The following is a 12278-nucleotide window of genomic DNA, read 5'->3' on the forward strand; positions in this document are numbered from 1 at the left end:
TTACTGTTCAGTGATTCTGTACATCGACCACTCGAGCGCGGTCCAATATCAAAACATAGCACTTCTTTCAACGTAGAAATGGATCAGATCTATTTATGAAGCTTGCTTGGGCTTCGAGAGAGATGCCCGCAGGCCAGTCGATCATGGTACAAACAGAGAGACAACTGGCAACAAGGAGAAGGGACGACAAAGTATGGTCGAAATTTCTCGATTGTCGCGACGCATAACAGCAGAAGAAGATAACAGCAGAGGCTAATAACAGCAGAGGATAATAACAGCAGAGGAGGATAGCAGCAGAGGAGGATAGCAGCAGAGGAGGATAGAGCAGAGAGGATAACAGCAGAGGAGAATAACACCAGAGGAGGATAGAAACTGCCAAGATAGTGGTGCATCTTAGATGTCGTTAAACAGGTAAATGGTTGTCAAAAAAAGAAAAGAAAAGTTGCCTGCATCACAAGCCTTTTTTAGCGGGGTCGAAATCTTGGAACCAGAAATGCCCCTCCACGACCACCAAATTCTCAGCATCCTCTCTGTCCATCTCCTACAGAACTCACAATACGCGTCAAAATGGCAGATGGAATGGGCACCGTGATCACTATCAACAATTTCGCCACGGAAATGTCTCAATTCAACCCAGACACCGAGTCGAGTCACTTATACGGTCTTGTTGACATGGGCAGGTAAACACCTGCCTCCTCACCCACGCAAGCGACTAACATTTTACAGCAATGGTATCCGTTTCTCCATTTCAGACCTATCTCCTCCTCGAAGCCGACTTCTCCACTGTGTATACCGCGAACGTGCTGGTATCTCCCTCTACGACGCCCTTCACGAGTCGACTCCTGACGCCAAACCCTTCCACTTCTCGAAGCACACCATAGACGAAGTCGCGCGAACAATGGGCAGATTCAAGGGAATCTGCAATAGCTATGGGGTTCATAAAGATCATATCAGTGTGTTCGCAACAGAGGCTATGCGTACTTCGAAGAATAGGGACGAAATGCTGCGGGCAATCAAAGAGTCCAGTGGATTGACTGTTGACATCCTAAGTCCAGGCATGGAATCCCTGTTTGGAGCTATGGGTGCCCGGAGCGGGTTTACAAATGTGAATGGGCTATTCATGGATCTTGGAGGAGGTAGTGTGCAGATGACCTATGTCGATTCGACTGCGGACGCCAGCTACGATGTTCTCGCAGCAGAGGCAGCAACAAGCATGCCTTTCGGTGCTGCAAAACTCACTGCGGCTTTGAGCACACAAGACACGGCAGAAGCTGCCAAGACAGAATTACGGGCAAGCATGAAGACGACATTCCAGGGCCTTTGCCAAAGGTTCCCACGGTTGAGAGAGCAAGCCGACAGCCACGAGGGAGTCACCATATACTTCTGTGGAGGAGGCTTCCGAGGATATGGCAGCCTTCTCATGCATACAGATCCTGTTCAACCCTATCCTATACCAGCGATTGGAGGCTATACAGCACCTGGACACAGGTTCATCAAGTGGAGGGAGATGCTACATGCCAATAATTACGAGGATGGTAAGATACACGGAATGTCGAAGCGCAGACGGGAGCAGTTCCCAGCCATTGCTACCGTCGTCCAATCGCTTGTGGAGGCTATTCCTAAGATTAAGGAAGTAACTTTCTGCAGTGGAGGGAACAGGGAGGGGGTGCTATACATGAAGCTTCCATCTTCAGTTCGTGAGCAGAACCCAATATCTTTACTTCCAGGTGGAGCTCCGAACCAAGATCACAAAGTGCTCGATGCCGTAACATCATTCATGCACTCTGCATTGCCAGACGGCTATCCCGAGGTCTTGTCGCCGGAGCTTCTTCTGCATATAGTCAAGAATGTCTGGCAAGATGCAGGCAATCGAGATGATGCCAATGCTGCGAGAGCATTGCATGATCCGATCTCAGGTCATACAGCTGGTCTTCCAGGCACCACACATGAGATGCGCGCTGTTCTGGCTCTGATTCTGTGTTCGCGCTGGGCGAGTGATCTCGGGCCAGTGGATCAAAGAGTGCAGCAAAATTTACAGGCTTTGATAAGTCCAGAATTGAGCTGGTGGTGTGATTACGTGGGAACATTTGTCAGGTTTCTTGCTACTGTTGTTCCTGTTTTCCCACGTAGTCCGCAAGCTCTCGGTGAGGCTGTCAAGATTCGCAAGTGCTCAACTGGCCATGGACTTGGCAAGAAGGGCCACAAGGTAGGAATCAAGCTTGAGCTATCTGTGTCGTCCAAGTGTGGACTCTCTGCTATGGCACTGGAAGGCATATTTGGAAAAGTGGGGAAAGGGGTAAGTTTGGGATGGAAGGTAGAGGCAGATGTTACGCTTGACGAATTAGAACGATGAGATACCCCTGCAATAGATCAAGATTATATGAATATGCATTTGACCACCACCTTCTAGTTGCCATGTCGGCTCCTTTTGTGCATACTTTTCTGTGTTGATCATAATCATTGCTTTTCATTGTTTTAGTCAATTAGAAATTAGCTGGAGTAAGTGACAGAGTACGCATCAAAATAGCTGACATCGCTATAGATCTGCAGGTTTCCACTACCATCAACACTCAGATACTTTCCGTTCTGTTTCTGCAATGCATACCCCTTGCTCGCCACAAAGCTGACTGTGTAACTCTCAGCGCCACTCGAGTTATCAATCAGACCAGTGTGCGATCCGATATAGCGACCATCCTTGGCTGAACTGATAGTAAAAGTATCACCACCATCAACCAAGCTGTGCACAACCCATCTCTGGGTAATATCGCTGTGCGTGGATGTCGCTTCGGTAGCAGTGAAGTCGGTAGCAGGCTCGCCAGCATTGGTGAGCGCGTAGCCAGCCATCTCGAAGACGATATATCTGCCTTCAGTCAAGGTTCCCCTCATTTCTTTGAATCCTTGTTCGGACAAGCTTGAGACATCATCCGGTGATATTTGGCTAGTGTAAGGGACTGTTGGACGAGTGGCTGAGTAAAGGGACTCGCAATAACTGCTTCCATCGTAGACACCCTGCGCATTAGTGTGTGGTGCTGGTGCTTCGGGCAGGCTGGGCAACGAGGTATCTGGATTCTCGAAATCGAAAGCATTCACGAGAGATGACATATGTGCTCGTCTCCAAGGTACCATCTGGCTCGTGACGACGTCCTTTCCCTTTGCTTGCAACCATTCCTCGACGAACATGATTTGAGAGTTGTGGTCCGCGTGTTCCGTGAAAACCTTTCCACCACGAGTCCAAGGAGACACGATGTAGAATGGGAGACGGAAACCGGGACCTGAATACGTGTAGCCCACTTTTCCGTAGGGATCCTCGAGCCACTCTCCTTGCGTGCCATTTGGAGAGTGGTAGGGGATAACATGATCGCCCCATCCTCCCGTCTCGTCGTAGGAGATGATGAGAGCTGTCTTCGACCATGCTGCTCCTTGGGTCACGGCATCGACGATCTTCTTCTGGAGCCATGCACCATCACGTGGTGCGTAGGGAGGATGCTCTGACAACTCGGTTGGGCCGATGATGTAGGAGATAGCTGGGAGCGATCTGTTGCTAGCCATAGCATAGAAAGTATCAAGTGATTGCCCGACCATACCTTTGTTGGAGAGAGCTGACCCAGTAAGGGCGTCTTGGAATTGTCCGAACCAGGCAAGTGGATTGTCATCAAAGTTGTCCGCATCTTGAAAGATAGACCAAGATACTCCCTGGTCTTGATAAATCTCAGCAGTCGTCTTCCAAGTCAAAGGATAGCAGTTGAATCCATCAGCTTCACACCCAGGCGTCTCGTTGTTGTCAATGTATGGATAACCACCCTCGGACTTAGTCTGTGGCGAGCCTGGTACGTTAATGGAGCCGGAAGCCCAAGTCACTCTGTTTGGATTTGTGCTAGCGATAACTGATTCCTACACGTCATCAGGACAGGTTTAGTATTCGTGAGATGGTTGACCCACCTGGTACATATCTCCAACAGTCCAGCCATCTGCAATAGCGTATTGTACGGGAATATCACTCCTTTGATAATGTCCCCATGACCAAGGAGTATTATTCGTAGCCCAGTGATTGTTCAAGCCACCATTCAGAGCTGCATGGTTGTCATTCCATCCATTGTCCCCTATGCGTGTTAAACGGGTATGTAGCCTTGAGAGGGAAGGAATCGTACCTGCAACCATACACTGGGTGGCATCCAGGAAACTCCCACCTTGATAGTTTAGATACCAGGGCGCTAGGTATGAAGTGTCATTGGTGAGAGCCGAGTCAACAGCTTGTTCCCAAACCGGCTTTCCATCGGAATTGACTTGGACGTTTGGGTCAGAGAATCCACGAACGCCTGCCATTGTCCCAAAGTAATGGTCGAAGGCTCTGTTTTCTTGTCGGTCTTAGCACCTGGTACGGGGTAGTTGGAATATTTGTTACCTTGCATGAACAAGACGACATGTTCAATGTCTGCAAGAGATCCAGCAAGAGCTGATCCGGCAAGGAGAGGATACATGACCGCCAATGCGGATAGCAATTGAGATGAGACTGCCATTGTGAATTGCTTCATCAGCTTTGCCTGCACGTACTCTGTGACTGAAGCGCTACTTCATGGTTCTTATATACTTCCAGCTTACCTTGGATCTGGTAATTTGACGTGCAGTTGCCGGGCTGCCCCTCACATGTACCTAGGAAGGATCATGGACCTGTAGCCCACTATTGAAGAGGTCAACAAAATCCAGAAGGATCAGCACGTTCGGGTCTCGAGGCGGTTGGTCCCAGGCTAGCAGGCTTCCACCAAAAAAAGGCCCTGAGATCCCGACAGAGCGAAAGCCGTGCAGCCGTGCAGTGACTTGGACTTCATTGCAGGAGTCGAAAGTTCGTGAAAGCTTCCTTCGCCCACTTCTCTTTTCTGCCGCCGCCCGCTCAATGCGGCCCTGTGCTTTCAGACGACGGTGATCTTTCCAGCGGATTGGGGTGGGAGAAATGGGGCGGATGTCACCGTGTCCAATGGCTGCGACGACTGCATCCCCGTGCAATCCAGGAACCGACTTCGAATATTCCGGAGCGATGGGACTTCCATGCAACAATCCATCTCGGGCTGCACCGTCTCGTGTCAGCAACAAAACTTGCGATTCTGTTTGCTGAGAGAAACTTCTGTCCTTCCTGTTGCGGCTAGGGACTTCGTTCTATACCTAGGCCCCCCACGTGCCCAGTCAACCTTGGTTTCGGAGAGCCGAGGCTAGACCACCAGGACGACAACATCCAACTCAATCGGATCACAACTTTGCTATCGAATCCACTGAGGTGAGAGCAAGACTTAGAAGTCTATGTAATGATTTTGATGCTGGGAAGTCATCAACATTAAGAATGGCGACGGAAAGTTATCCGACAATACCATGGACATTGGAAATCAAGCAAGGAGAAGACTGAGTTCAACGTCCAATACCAACATGGACTCTGTCAAAGTCAAAGCTATACAGCTGCTCAGAGATGACGAGATTGAAAGAGATGGGCTTCCCCTCACATCCAAAAGGAACAGAACTCTTGAAAGAGAAGGCTTCAGTAGATGGTTGAGACCACTTGGATTTCTCTTCGCTTTTTTGTTCATCGTGGCCGTTCTCTCGAGATCATCCCTGGTCCTACACAGCTCTTACCCGATATCACGTCCGAGTGAAGCAACAGAAGAGGCTATCGACGAATACCCTCAGGATGTCATGCTTGGAGTCAGACTGCATCCCCAAGACCACGAATCTAGACCTCCAACCACAATTACCCATCGCTGGAAGGTCAGTTCCGATTACCGATCCCCTGACGGAGTTCGAAAGCTCGTATATTTGGTCAATGATCAGTTCCCGGGTCCTACTATTCAATGTCGTTCTGGGGACAGATTGGTCATCCATGTGACGAATAATTTGGCTTCAGAAGGGATTTCCGTGCACTTCCATGGATTGGAGATGCGTGGTGGAAATCGGATGGATGGTGCTGTCGGCTTCACACAATGTCCTATATCCGCAGGGTCAACTTTGACTTACGACTTTCTAGTCGGGGAGCATCAAGCAGGCACGTTTTGGTGGCACGCTCATTCTCAGGTGCAGAGAGGAGACGGCATGTATGGCGGACTTATTGTTCATCAGCCGCTTTCTGTGAAAGATGAGGCTCAAACGTATGGGTACGAAAGTGATGTCCTTCTCATGATTGGAGACTGGTATCATCGAAGTGCTGAAGAGGTTCTCGCGTGGTATACCAGCACCAGGGGTTTTGGAAATGAGGTAAGCTAGAAGGCCCTTTTCGTAAAACTGTCCTGACCAAATTCAGCCTGTACCCGACTCTTTACTTGTGAATGGAGCTGGAAAATTCATCTGCTCTATGGCTGTTCCTGCAAGGCCTGTTGAGTGTGTTGAGACTGAAGATCAGGATATGCTTGGCGTTCTCGGCACTACACATCTTGAGAAAGCTGTGAGACTCCGCTTAGTGAATGTGGGGTATGTTGGATCTTTTCTCTCAGAGTAGCTTATCTAGTTACTGATGCTCAATAGATCCCTCGCAGGCTTCTCCGTTCAGATGTCCTCAGCAAAGCTCGAACCCATAACAGTTGACGGAGGCTTTCCTATTGTTGGAAATCCTGCAGATTCAGTTGGAATAGTATATCCTGGTGAGCGTCTGGATGTCCTTGTTCGCTGGGACGAGCAGGCTACCTCTCATTTTCCACAGCTGCATATCTCTCTCGATCCTGAGTAAGAGCTTTCGGTATAAGGTTATATGATGATTGCTGACCAATTTCATAGAAACTTCAAATATCCAAACATGGCACTCCGACCCAATCAATCCTTTCCGGTACTCACCTCTGGCTCGCCCATCTCATCATCCAAGGCTCATGAGCCTCATCACTTCGATCTCGCAACTGCGATTGCTGTATCAACTTCGCCACTACCGAACACCGTCGATCGAACCATATTACTTTACACCAAGACCCAAAAGTTGTCAATAGACAATAATCATCCCACGGGCTTCATGAATCGAACCTCATGGTCTCCACAAAGATTTCCTCCTCTCCCACTCATCTCGCTTCCTCGCTCACAGTGGGATGACAACCAATTAATTCCATACATCCCCATGCCTTCTGAGCGGGAGACATGGGTAGATATCATTATCAACAATTTAGACGAGGGAGCTCATCCTTTCCATCTTCATGGTTACTCCTTCTATGTCCTCGCTTCATATCGATCAGATCATGGCTGGGGAAGCTACTCTCCATATGCTATTGCTGGGTCTTCTGCGTTAAAGCCGAACATGAACTTGGAGAATCCAGTGAAGAAGGATACAGTTAGTGTGCCTAGAAGAGGGCATGTTGTTGTCAGGTTCAAGGCGGACAATGAAGGAATTTGGATGTTGCACTGCCATGTGTTATTTCATCAAGCAAGCGGGATGGCCATGGGAATTCAGGTTGGTGGTAATGAGAACCATGAAATGGTTGACAATGGAGCCAGAAATATGTGTCAACCTTGAAAATGAATGTTATTGAATTAGATCGATCTTCCTCCCCATGAACAACATTTATGTGAGCACCTCCGTGAAGTCACTCCTTTTCCAGATGTTTCACCATCATATCTCTATAGACCTCGACCCTTGGAGTACTCCCCTCTATCCCCACAACTTTTGCTCTGTCGTCCCACTTCCTCAACTTAACCATATCCTCGCTCAAAGGATGCCTCATGAACTGCTCCAATTCCTCGCCTTGAAAAGGCCCACCTTGGAACTTCAAACTCTGTTTAGAAGCTTCCGATAACCCATCATAATACGAAGTATCAATTGCAGTCAGATATCTGTCCTCGTCAGGCACGATCAGAGCGAGAATAAGAAACACTAACCTTTTCGCTGCAACATGACTTCCCACCAGCTTCCAAACTTTCTCTCCAAACCCCAAATTCTTCAAATACTCCTCACCAATCATCTCATGTCCCACTCTTCCAACCGACCCTTCACCTTCCATCAACATCTGAACATCTCTAGCTTCTTCAATAGGTAAAAATTGCCCAATGTCGTGAAGAAGCGCAGCTAAGATGAGCTCATCATCACTTCCCGATCTCTTGGCCGAGTGGGCGCATTGTAGTGAGTGCTCTAACTGGGAGATGTGTTCGCCAATGTAGTCACCCGTCCCGCGCCCATTGAGGAGCTGAATAAGGGCATCTGCTGTTTCCGTGCCGGTTGGAGGAAGCGTTTTTAAAGGCATCTTGTGTTTGCAGAGAAGGACACTGAGCACGAGCTGAAGGGTCTGGTACCGATATCAGTAGAGTGAAGACTCGGAGTTCCTGCGATTGGTTCACAATGAATTTTCATGGACAGAAGAGCGGAACATCTCCGCACTTTCTATGTAAAAGACAGTTTTGAGATGGAGATGGATCTTTAATCAATTTGATGTCTGACATACTGCATTCTGACTGTGGCCAGAAAAGGGGGGCACATCAATTTAAGCGAAGTCTTGCTCCAGGTTTAAATCCCCAAAATTCCAGCGATCTCGGCTGGGACTTTCAGCGCTTCATCGCTAAATCTTCATGGTAATCCGCTGCCATTTTCAGCTTTCTTTTACTTGCATGGTACTCATTCCCAAACTCTCCATCAATGGCTCCAAATCTCTCATACAACGAACTGCTTTCCCATGTCCACGCTCAACATTGGACTTCCGAAACCATATCTCAATGACCCCTCCTCATACTTCTCCCCCTGAACTCGCTTATGGGTTGGTGGCCAAAGCTTCGCTCTATCGGCATAGTACTCATCATGCAAATCTCCCTCACTCTTGCAATTATATGTAGCATATATCGCTTTGCGATTGGAATTACTGTTATTAGCTCCACTTCTGTGCGCAAGGTATGATCCGAAGATGAGCAAGTGGCCTGGAAGTCTGGTTAGGTCAAATCATCAAACCGGGAAACCCTAAATCGAAGTCTTACCTGGTTCTAGTTCCACAGGAACCCAAGTCTGCTCTTCAACCCATCTCTTTTCGATGCAGTTATCAGAACGATCAATGGGAACACTCATCAGGTGGCTACCCTCGACAACTTCTAAACCTCCATTCGACATATTGGATGCATCTACAGCAAGCAGTATCGTGAGATGCTTGATATTCTTTACGTGAGTGTATGCTGTGCTGTCGATGTGAGGAGAGAACCCTCCTGATCCAGCAAGCTTGTAATTGACTGAAGTAAATCAGCATGGACGTCCCTTGATTGATTTGAACATCACATGCTTTTCTCTTTAAATAGAAGCATATCTTCCTCAGCAAGCTGTCCCAAGATACTCAACAGTCTTGGACCTCGCAACAAAGCATTGAAGTTGGAATGGTAGTTGGCATAGTTTTCTGTTCGACAAAGAACTCGGTTCCCAGTAGCATTGATCTCCTCATATGGCATCCATGGCGTTTCTGCTGTTCTCGGCAGATCATGTACTTCTTGTGACCATCGTTGGAGACCTTCAACATCGACTTCGTTGAAGACATCTCTCAGAATTAGGTAACCGTTCTTGTCGAAGAACTCTTTCTGTTCCTTTGAGATGTGATACTCCATCTTCAAGGAATAGATGCCAATTGTTTAGGTTTTTCTTCTGGACAAGGCTGAGATGTTATGATGGTATATTCATAGTCGTTTGACTAGGCGGAGAACTTCCGCTCCCGCTCACACAATTTACCCTTTTCCATCCCACGCTCCGGATCCAAAGAAGCTTTGTGACATCCTCGAATTCGGGCTGCAACTTCCTCACGAAGACTAGCCTGCGAGAAGAAGATGAGATAGCCAATTGAGAACAACCACCTTCACCCCACTTTTCAAGCTTCACACGTGTAGAATCCATTGCACGACGTCCGAAGATTCTTTTCCATCGCGACGAAGCCCGAACCGCCCCCTCCACTCCAGGACTTCCTCCCGAAATTGGGCGTGCACACAGGCCACCGGATGAGCCCGGCTGGAGGGGTTTTTGAGCAGTGGACCTCAACCTCGATTCAACACCTCGCACCAATTCCCTCCATGCAAGGCAAAGCATGAAGATCACCATCCATTCCCGAGTTCGAAATCTCCGTCACGGGCGACCTGCAGGCATCGTGACATCGTCTCGCGTTTTTCGGGTCGCTTGCAGATGGATGCCCGCCCTCAATTAACGCTAAAGGAACACTGCCATTTATATTCGATTTCAAGGGCACGTTGTTATGTTTATCTTCTAAATCCATCTGTCTGGAACCTGTCTGCACGGGAATCGAGGTGAGAAAAGAAAGAAAGTTCTTATGCTCCAAGAAGAGTGGCTTGATAGGACAGCTTAAAGTAAGGCCTTTCGAAGACGCCTGTTTATATTCAGTTTGCCCCACTCATTGTAGTTCTTGACTGGGCAAGATTTTCAGATCATTCCCATATATTAACACTCTTTCCTTCTTTTGATCTTCTATAACGATCTTCAGGCTCTAACACTTTGAGACTGCTGATACAAACGCAATGGAGGTAACAGACAAGCTGGGCGACAAGGTCAAAATCGACTCCGCACTTGACCAAAAGGACTCATATCCTGAAGCAACTGGTCTCAACCTCTCAGATGCCGTTGTAACTCGCATAACAAAGGTTTCGAGCACCCTATCTGTCTTAGTTGCAGGTATTGCTCTCTTCAGTGATGGTTACAATGCTCAGATTATTGGATACATGGAGCCACTATTCTCAGATCTGTAAGTCTCTCGCTCTCCCTAACGATTCTGGCTGATTCGCATAGCTACCCTAATGGTATCTCTAAAATCATCAAGACTCGTCTTTCCAACTCATACCTCATTGGTGAAATCTTCGGCATGCTCTTCTTTGGTGTCACCATTGATCGATTCGGACGACGAACTGGCATTGTTTTCGCAACAATCTTTCTCATCTTGGGCATCGTGCTTGCAACAGCCTCCCATGGCGAAAGTCAACTTGGCCTTTTCTGGATGATGATTGTCGCTCGAGGTATTGCTGGCTTTGGCGCAGGTGGAGAGTATCCTGTTTGTGGAACGAGTGCTGCTGAAGCTTCGGATGAGTCCATTGAAGTTTGACGGAAGCGAGGCATTCTCGTTGCCATGTCCACCGATTTTGCTATCGATCTTGGATTTGTGGTTGCTGGAGTCGTCGCACTCATCGTCTTGGCCTGTTATCACAATCGATCGACGGAAGGGGTCTGGAGAATCTGTTTTGGCTTGGGCATTGTGGTACGTACACAGGACTTCGAGACTTTGCTCCTCTCTATCAACCGACTAACGAGTTCAGTTGCCACTTTCTGTTTTCTTCTTTCGAATTCGAATGGTCAATTCTACTCAGTATCGAAAGCACGCTATCAAGAATAATGTGCCTTACATTCACGCTCTTAGACTGTACTGGAAGCCAATGCTAGGCACGGGTGAGCGACACGAAGCCAGATAAAATCATCCTCATTAATGAATGTCTTAGCTCTTGCATGGTTTAGTTATGATTTTGTCACATATCCTTTCGGTTTGAAACCCTTTTCGCCCCTAATTTGTTGAAATAATGTCCTGACCATCAGTAAAGGTATTTTCTCCTCAACCATCATCGGTCAACTCAACCCGAACAACACTCTGATCCAAAACATTGGCTATGGAACCGTGGTGAACTGCTTTTATCTTCCTGGATGTATTGTTGGAGGACTACTTATGGACCGCTTTGGCAGAAAGCAAACTATGACCCTTGGTTTCTTCCTCTGGGCTCTCGTTGGATTCATCCTCGGTGGTGCTATTGGACCCATTCAGACCGTGTTTCCACTTTTCGTCGTCATGTATGGGATCTTTAATTCGCTGGGTGAGATGGGACCAGGCGTGGCAACGTTCCTCTGCGCAGCAGAATCATTCCCGACTCCTCTTAGAGGGCATTACATGGGCTTTGCAGCTGCCGTTGGAAAAGCTGGGGCCGCAATTGGAACGCAAGTCTTTACTCCCATCCAGGACTCCTTTTCGGATGAGATAAAAGGTCAGCAGGCAGTCTTCCTCATTGGATCTGGATTCGCGGTCGTTGGTGGCTTGATTGCGTGGTTTCTGATTCCAGATAAGGAGAAAGATCTGGAAAGCGAGGATGTTAGGTTCAAGGCATATCTCGAGGAACATGGATTTGATACCAGCTGTTATGGAGAAAGTCTGGCAGAACAGGCCAAGAGTACAGCATTCAAGGTTGAGGGGTAAGTGTAGACGGAATGATACTTATGGGCCGACGGTTTGGCTTTGGCCGATACAATCTACCTTTCGGATCTGATATTACTTGATCACTATGACTCAACTTCACAATCTCCAACAAAGTGAACAGGC

General features: G+C 48.0%; 6 protein-coding genes across 6 annotated transcripts; 3 read left to right on the forward strand and 3 right to left on the reverse strand.

Annotated features, from left to right (window-relative positions):
* The first annotated feature begins 502 nt into the window (after nucleotides 1-502).
* Nucleotides 503-2400, forward strand: LY89DRAFT_780534 (putative retrograde regulation protein 2). The gene is made up of 2 exons (XM_018222389.1): nucleotides 503-680; nucleotides 727-2400. The coding sequence occupies exons 1-2, from the start codon at nucleotides 568-570 to the stop codon at nucleotides 2351-2353; spliced, it is 1740 nt and encodes a 579-aa protein (XP_018072819.1). The 5' UTR covers nucleotides 503-567; the 3' UTR covers nucleotides 2354-2400.
* Nucleotides 2401-2490: 90 nt separating this feature from the next.
* LY89DRAFT_696075 (phosphoesterase-domain-containing protein) lies at nucleotides 2491-4478 on the reverse strand (the record flags this gene model as incomplete). Its single annotated transcript, XM_018216801.1, has 4 exons — nucleotides 2491-3891; nucleotides 3940-4100; nucleotides 4149-4355; nucleotides 4403-4478. 4 exons carry the CDS (start codon nucleotides 4476-4478, stop codon nucleotides 2491-2493), a joined length of 1845 nt encoding a protein of 614 aa, XP_018072820.1.
* A 1201-nt stretch (nucleotides 4479-5679) lies between these two features.
* LY89DRAFT_582403 (uncharacterized protein) lies at nucleotides 5680-7471 on the forward strand (the record flags this gene model as incomplete). The annotated part of the gene is made up of 4 exons (XM_018209166.1): nucleotides 5680-6234; nucleotides 6281-6447; nucleotides 6502-6699; nucleotides 6751-7471. The coding sequence occupies 4 exons, from the start codon at nucleotides 5680-5682 to the stop codon at nucleotides 7469-7471; spliced, it is 1641 nt and encodes a 546-aa protein (XP_018072821.1).
* A 70-nt stretch (nucleotides 7472-7541) lies between these two features.
* On the reverse strand, nucleotides 7542-8231 carry LY89DRAFT_642787 (uncharacterized protein; the record flags this gene model as incomplete). The annotated part of the gene is made up of 2 exons (XM_018211769.1): nucleotides 7834-8231; nucleotides 7542-7788 (listed from the first exon to the last, which is right to left on the reverse strand). Exons 1-2 carry the CDS (start codon nucleotides 8193-8195, stop codon nucleotides 7542-7544), a joined length of 609 nt encoding a protein of 202 aa, XP_018072822.1. The 5' UTR covers nucleotides 8196-8231.
* Nucleotides 8232-8482: 251 nt separating this feature from the next.
* LY89DRAFT_780538 (PhyH-domain-containing protein) lies at nucleotides 8483-9591 on the reverse strand. The gene is made up of 3 exons (XM_018222390.1): nucleotides 9213-9591; nucleotides 8917-9162; nucleotides 8483-8859 (listed from the first exon to the last, which is right to left on the reverse strand). Exons 1-3 carry the CDS (start codon nucleotides 9526-9528, stop codon nucleotides 8600-8602), a joined length of 822 nt encoding a protein of 273 aa, XP_018072823.1. The 5' UTR covers nucleotides 9529-9591; the 3' UTR covers nucleotides 8483-8599.
* Nucleotides 9592-10313: 722 nt separating this feature from the next.
* LY89DRAFT_774206 (MFS general substrate transporter) lies at nucleotides 10314-12155 on the forward strand (the record flags this gene model as incomplete). Its single annotated transcript, XM_018221958.1, has 6 exons — nucleotides 10314-10667; nucleotides 10712-10983; nucleotides 11032-11174; nucleotides 11233-11362; nucleotides 11413-11454; nucleotides 11512-12155. Exons 1-6 carry the CDS (start codon nucleotides 10444-10446, stop codon nucleotides 12153-12155), a joined length of 1455 nt encoding a protein of 484 aa, XP_018072824.1. The 5' UTR covers nucleotides 10314-10443.
* Between the last annotated feature and the right edge of the window lie 123 nt (nucleotides 12156-12278).

This window comes from Mollisia scopiformis (genome assembly GCF_001500285.1).
Source record: "Mollisia scopiformis unplaced genomic scaffold LY89scaffold_9, whole genome shotgun sequence".
NCBI lineage: Eukaryota > Fungi > Ascomycota > Leotiomycetes > Helotiales > Mollisiaceae > Mollisia > Mollisia scopiformis.

Bases quoted from the DNA above. Each gene is read 5' to 3' on its own strand.
- LY89DRAFT_780538 (XM_018222390.1), bottom strand. From the start codon at position 9,528: ATGGAGTATCACATCTCAAAGGAACAGAAAGAGTTCTTCGACAAGAAC. The intron at 9,163-9,212 runs GCATGTGATGTT...GATTTACTTCAG, and splicing joins GCTTCTATTTAAAGAGAAAA to TCAATTACAAGCTTGCTGGA. The intron at 8,860-8,916 runs GTAAGACTTCGA...CCAGACTTCCAG, and splicing joins TCCTGTGGAACTAGAACCAG to GCCACTTGCTCATCTTCGGA.
- LY89DRAFT_780534 (XM_018222389.1), top strand. From the start codon at position 568: ATGGCAGATGGAATGGGCACCGTGATCACTATCAACAATTTCGCCACG. The intron at 681-726 runs GTAAACACCTGC...AACATTTTACAG, and splicing joins GGTCTTGTTGACATGGGCAG to CAATGGTATCCGTTTCTCCA.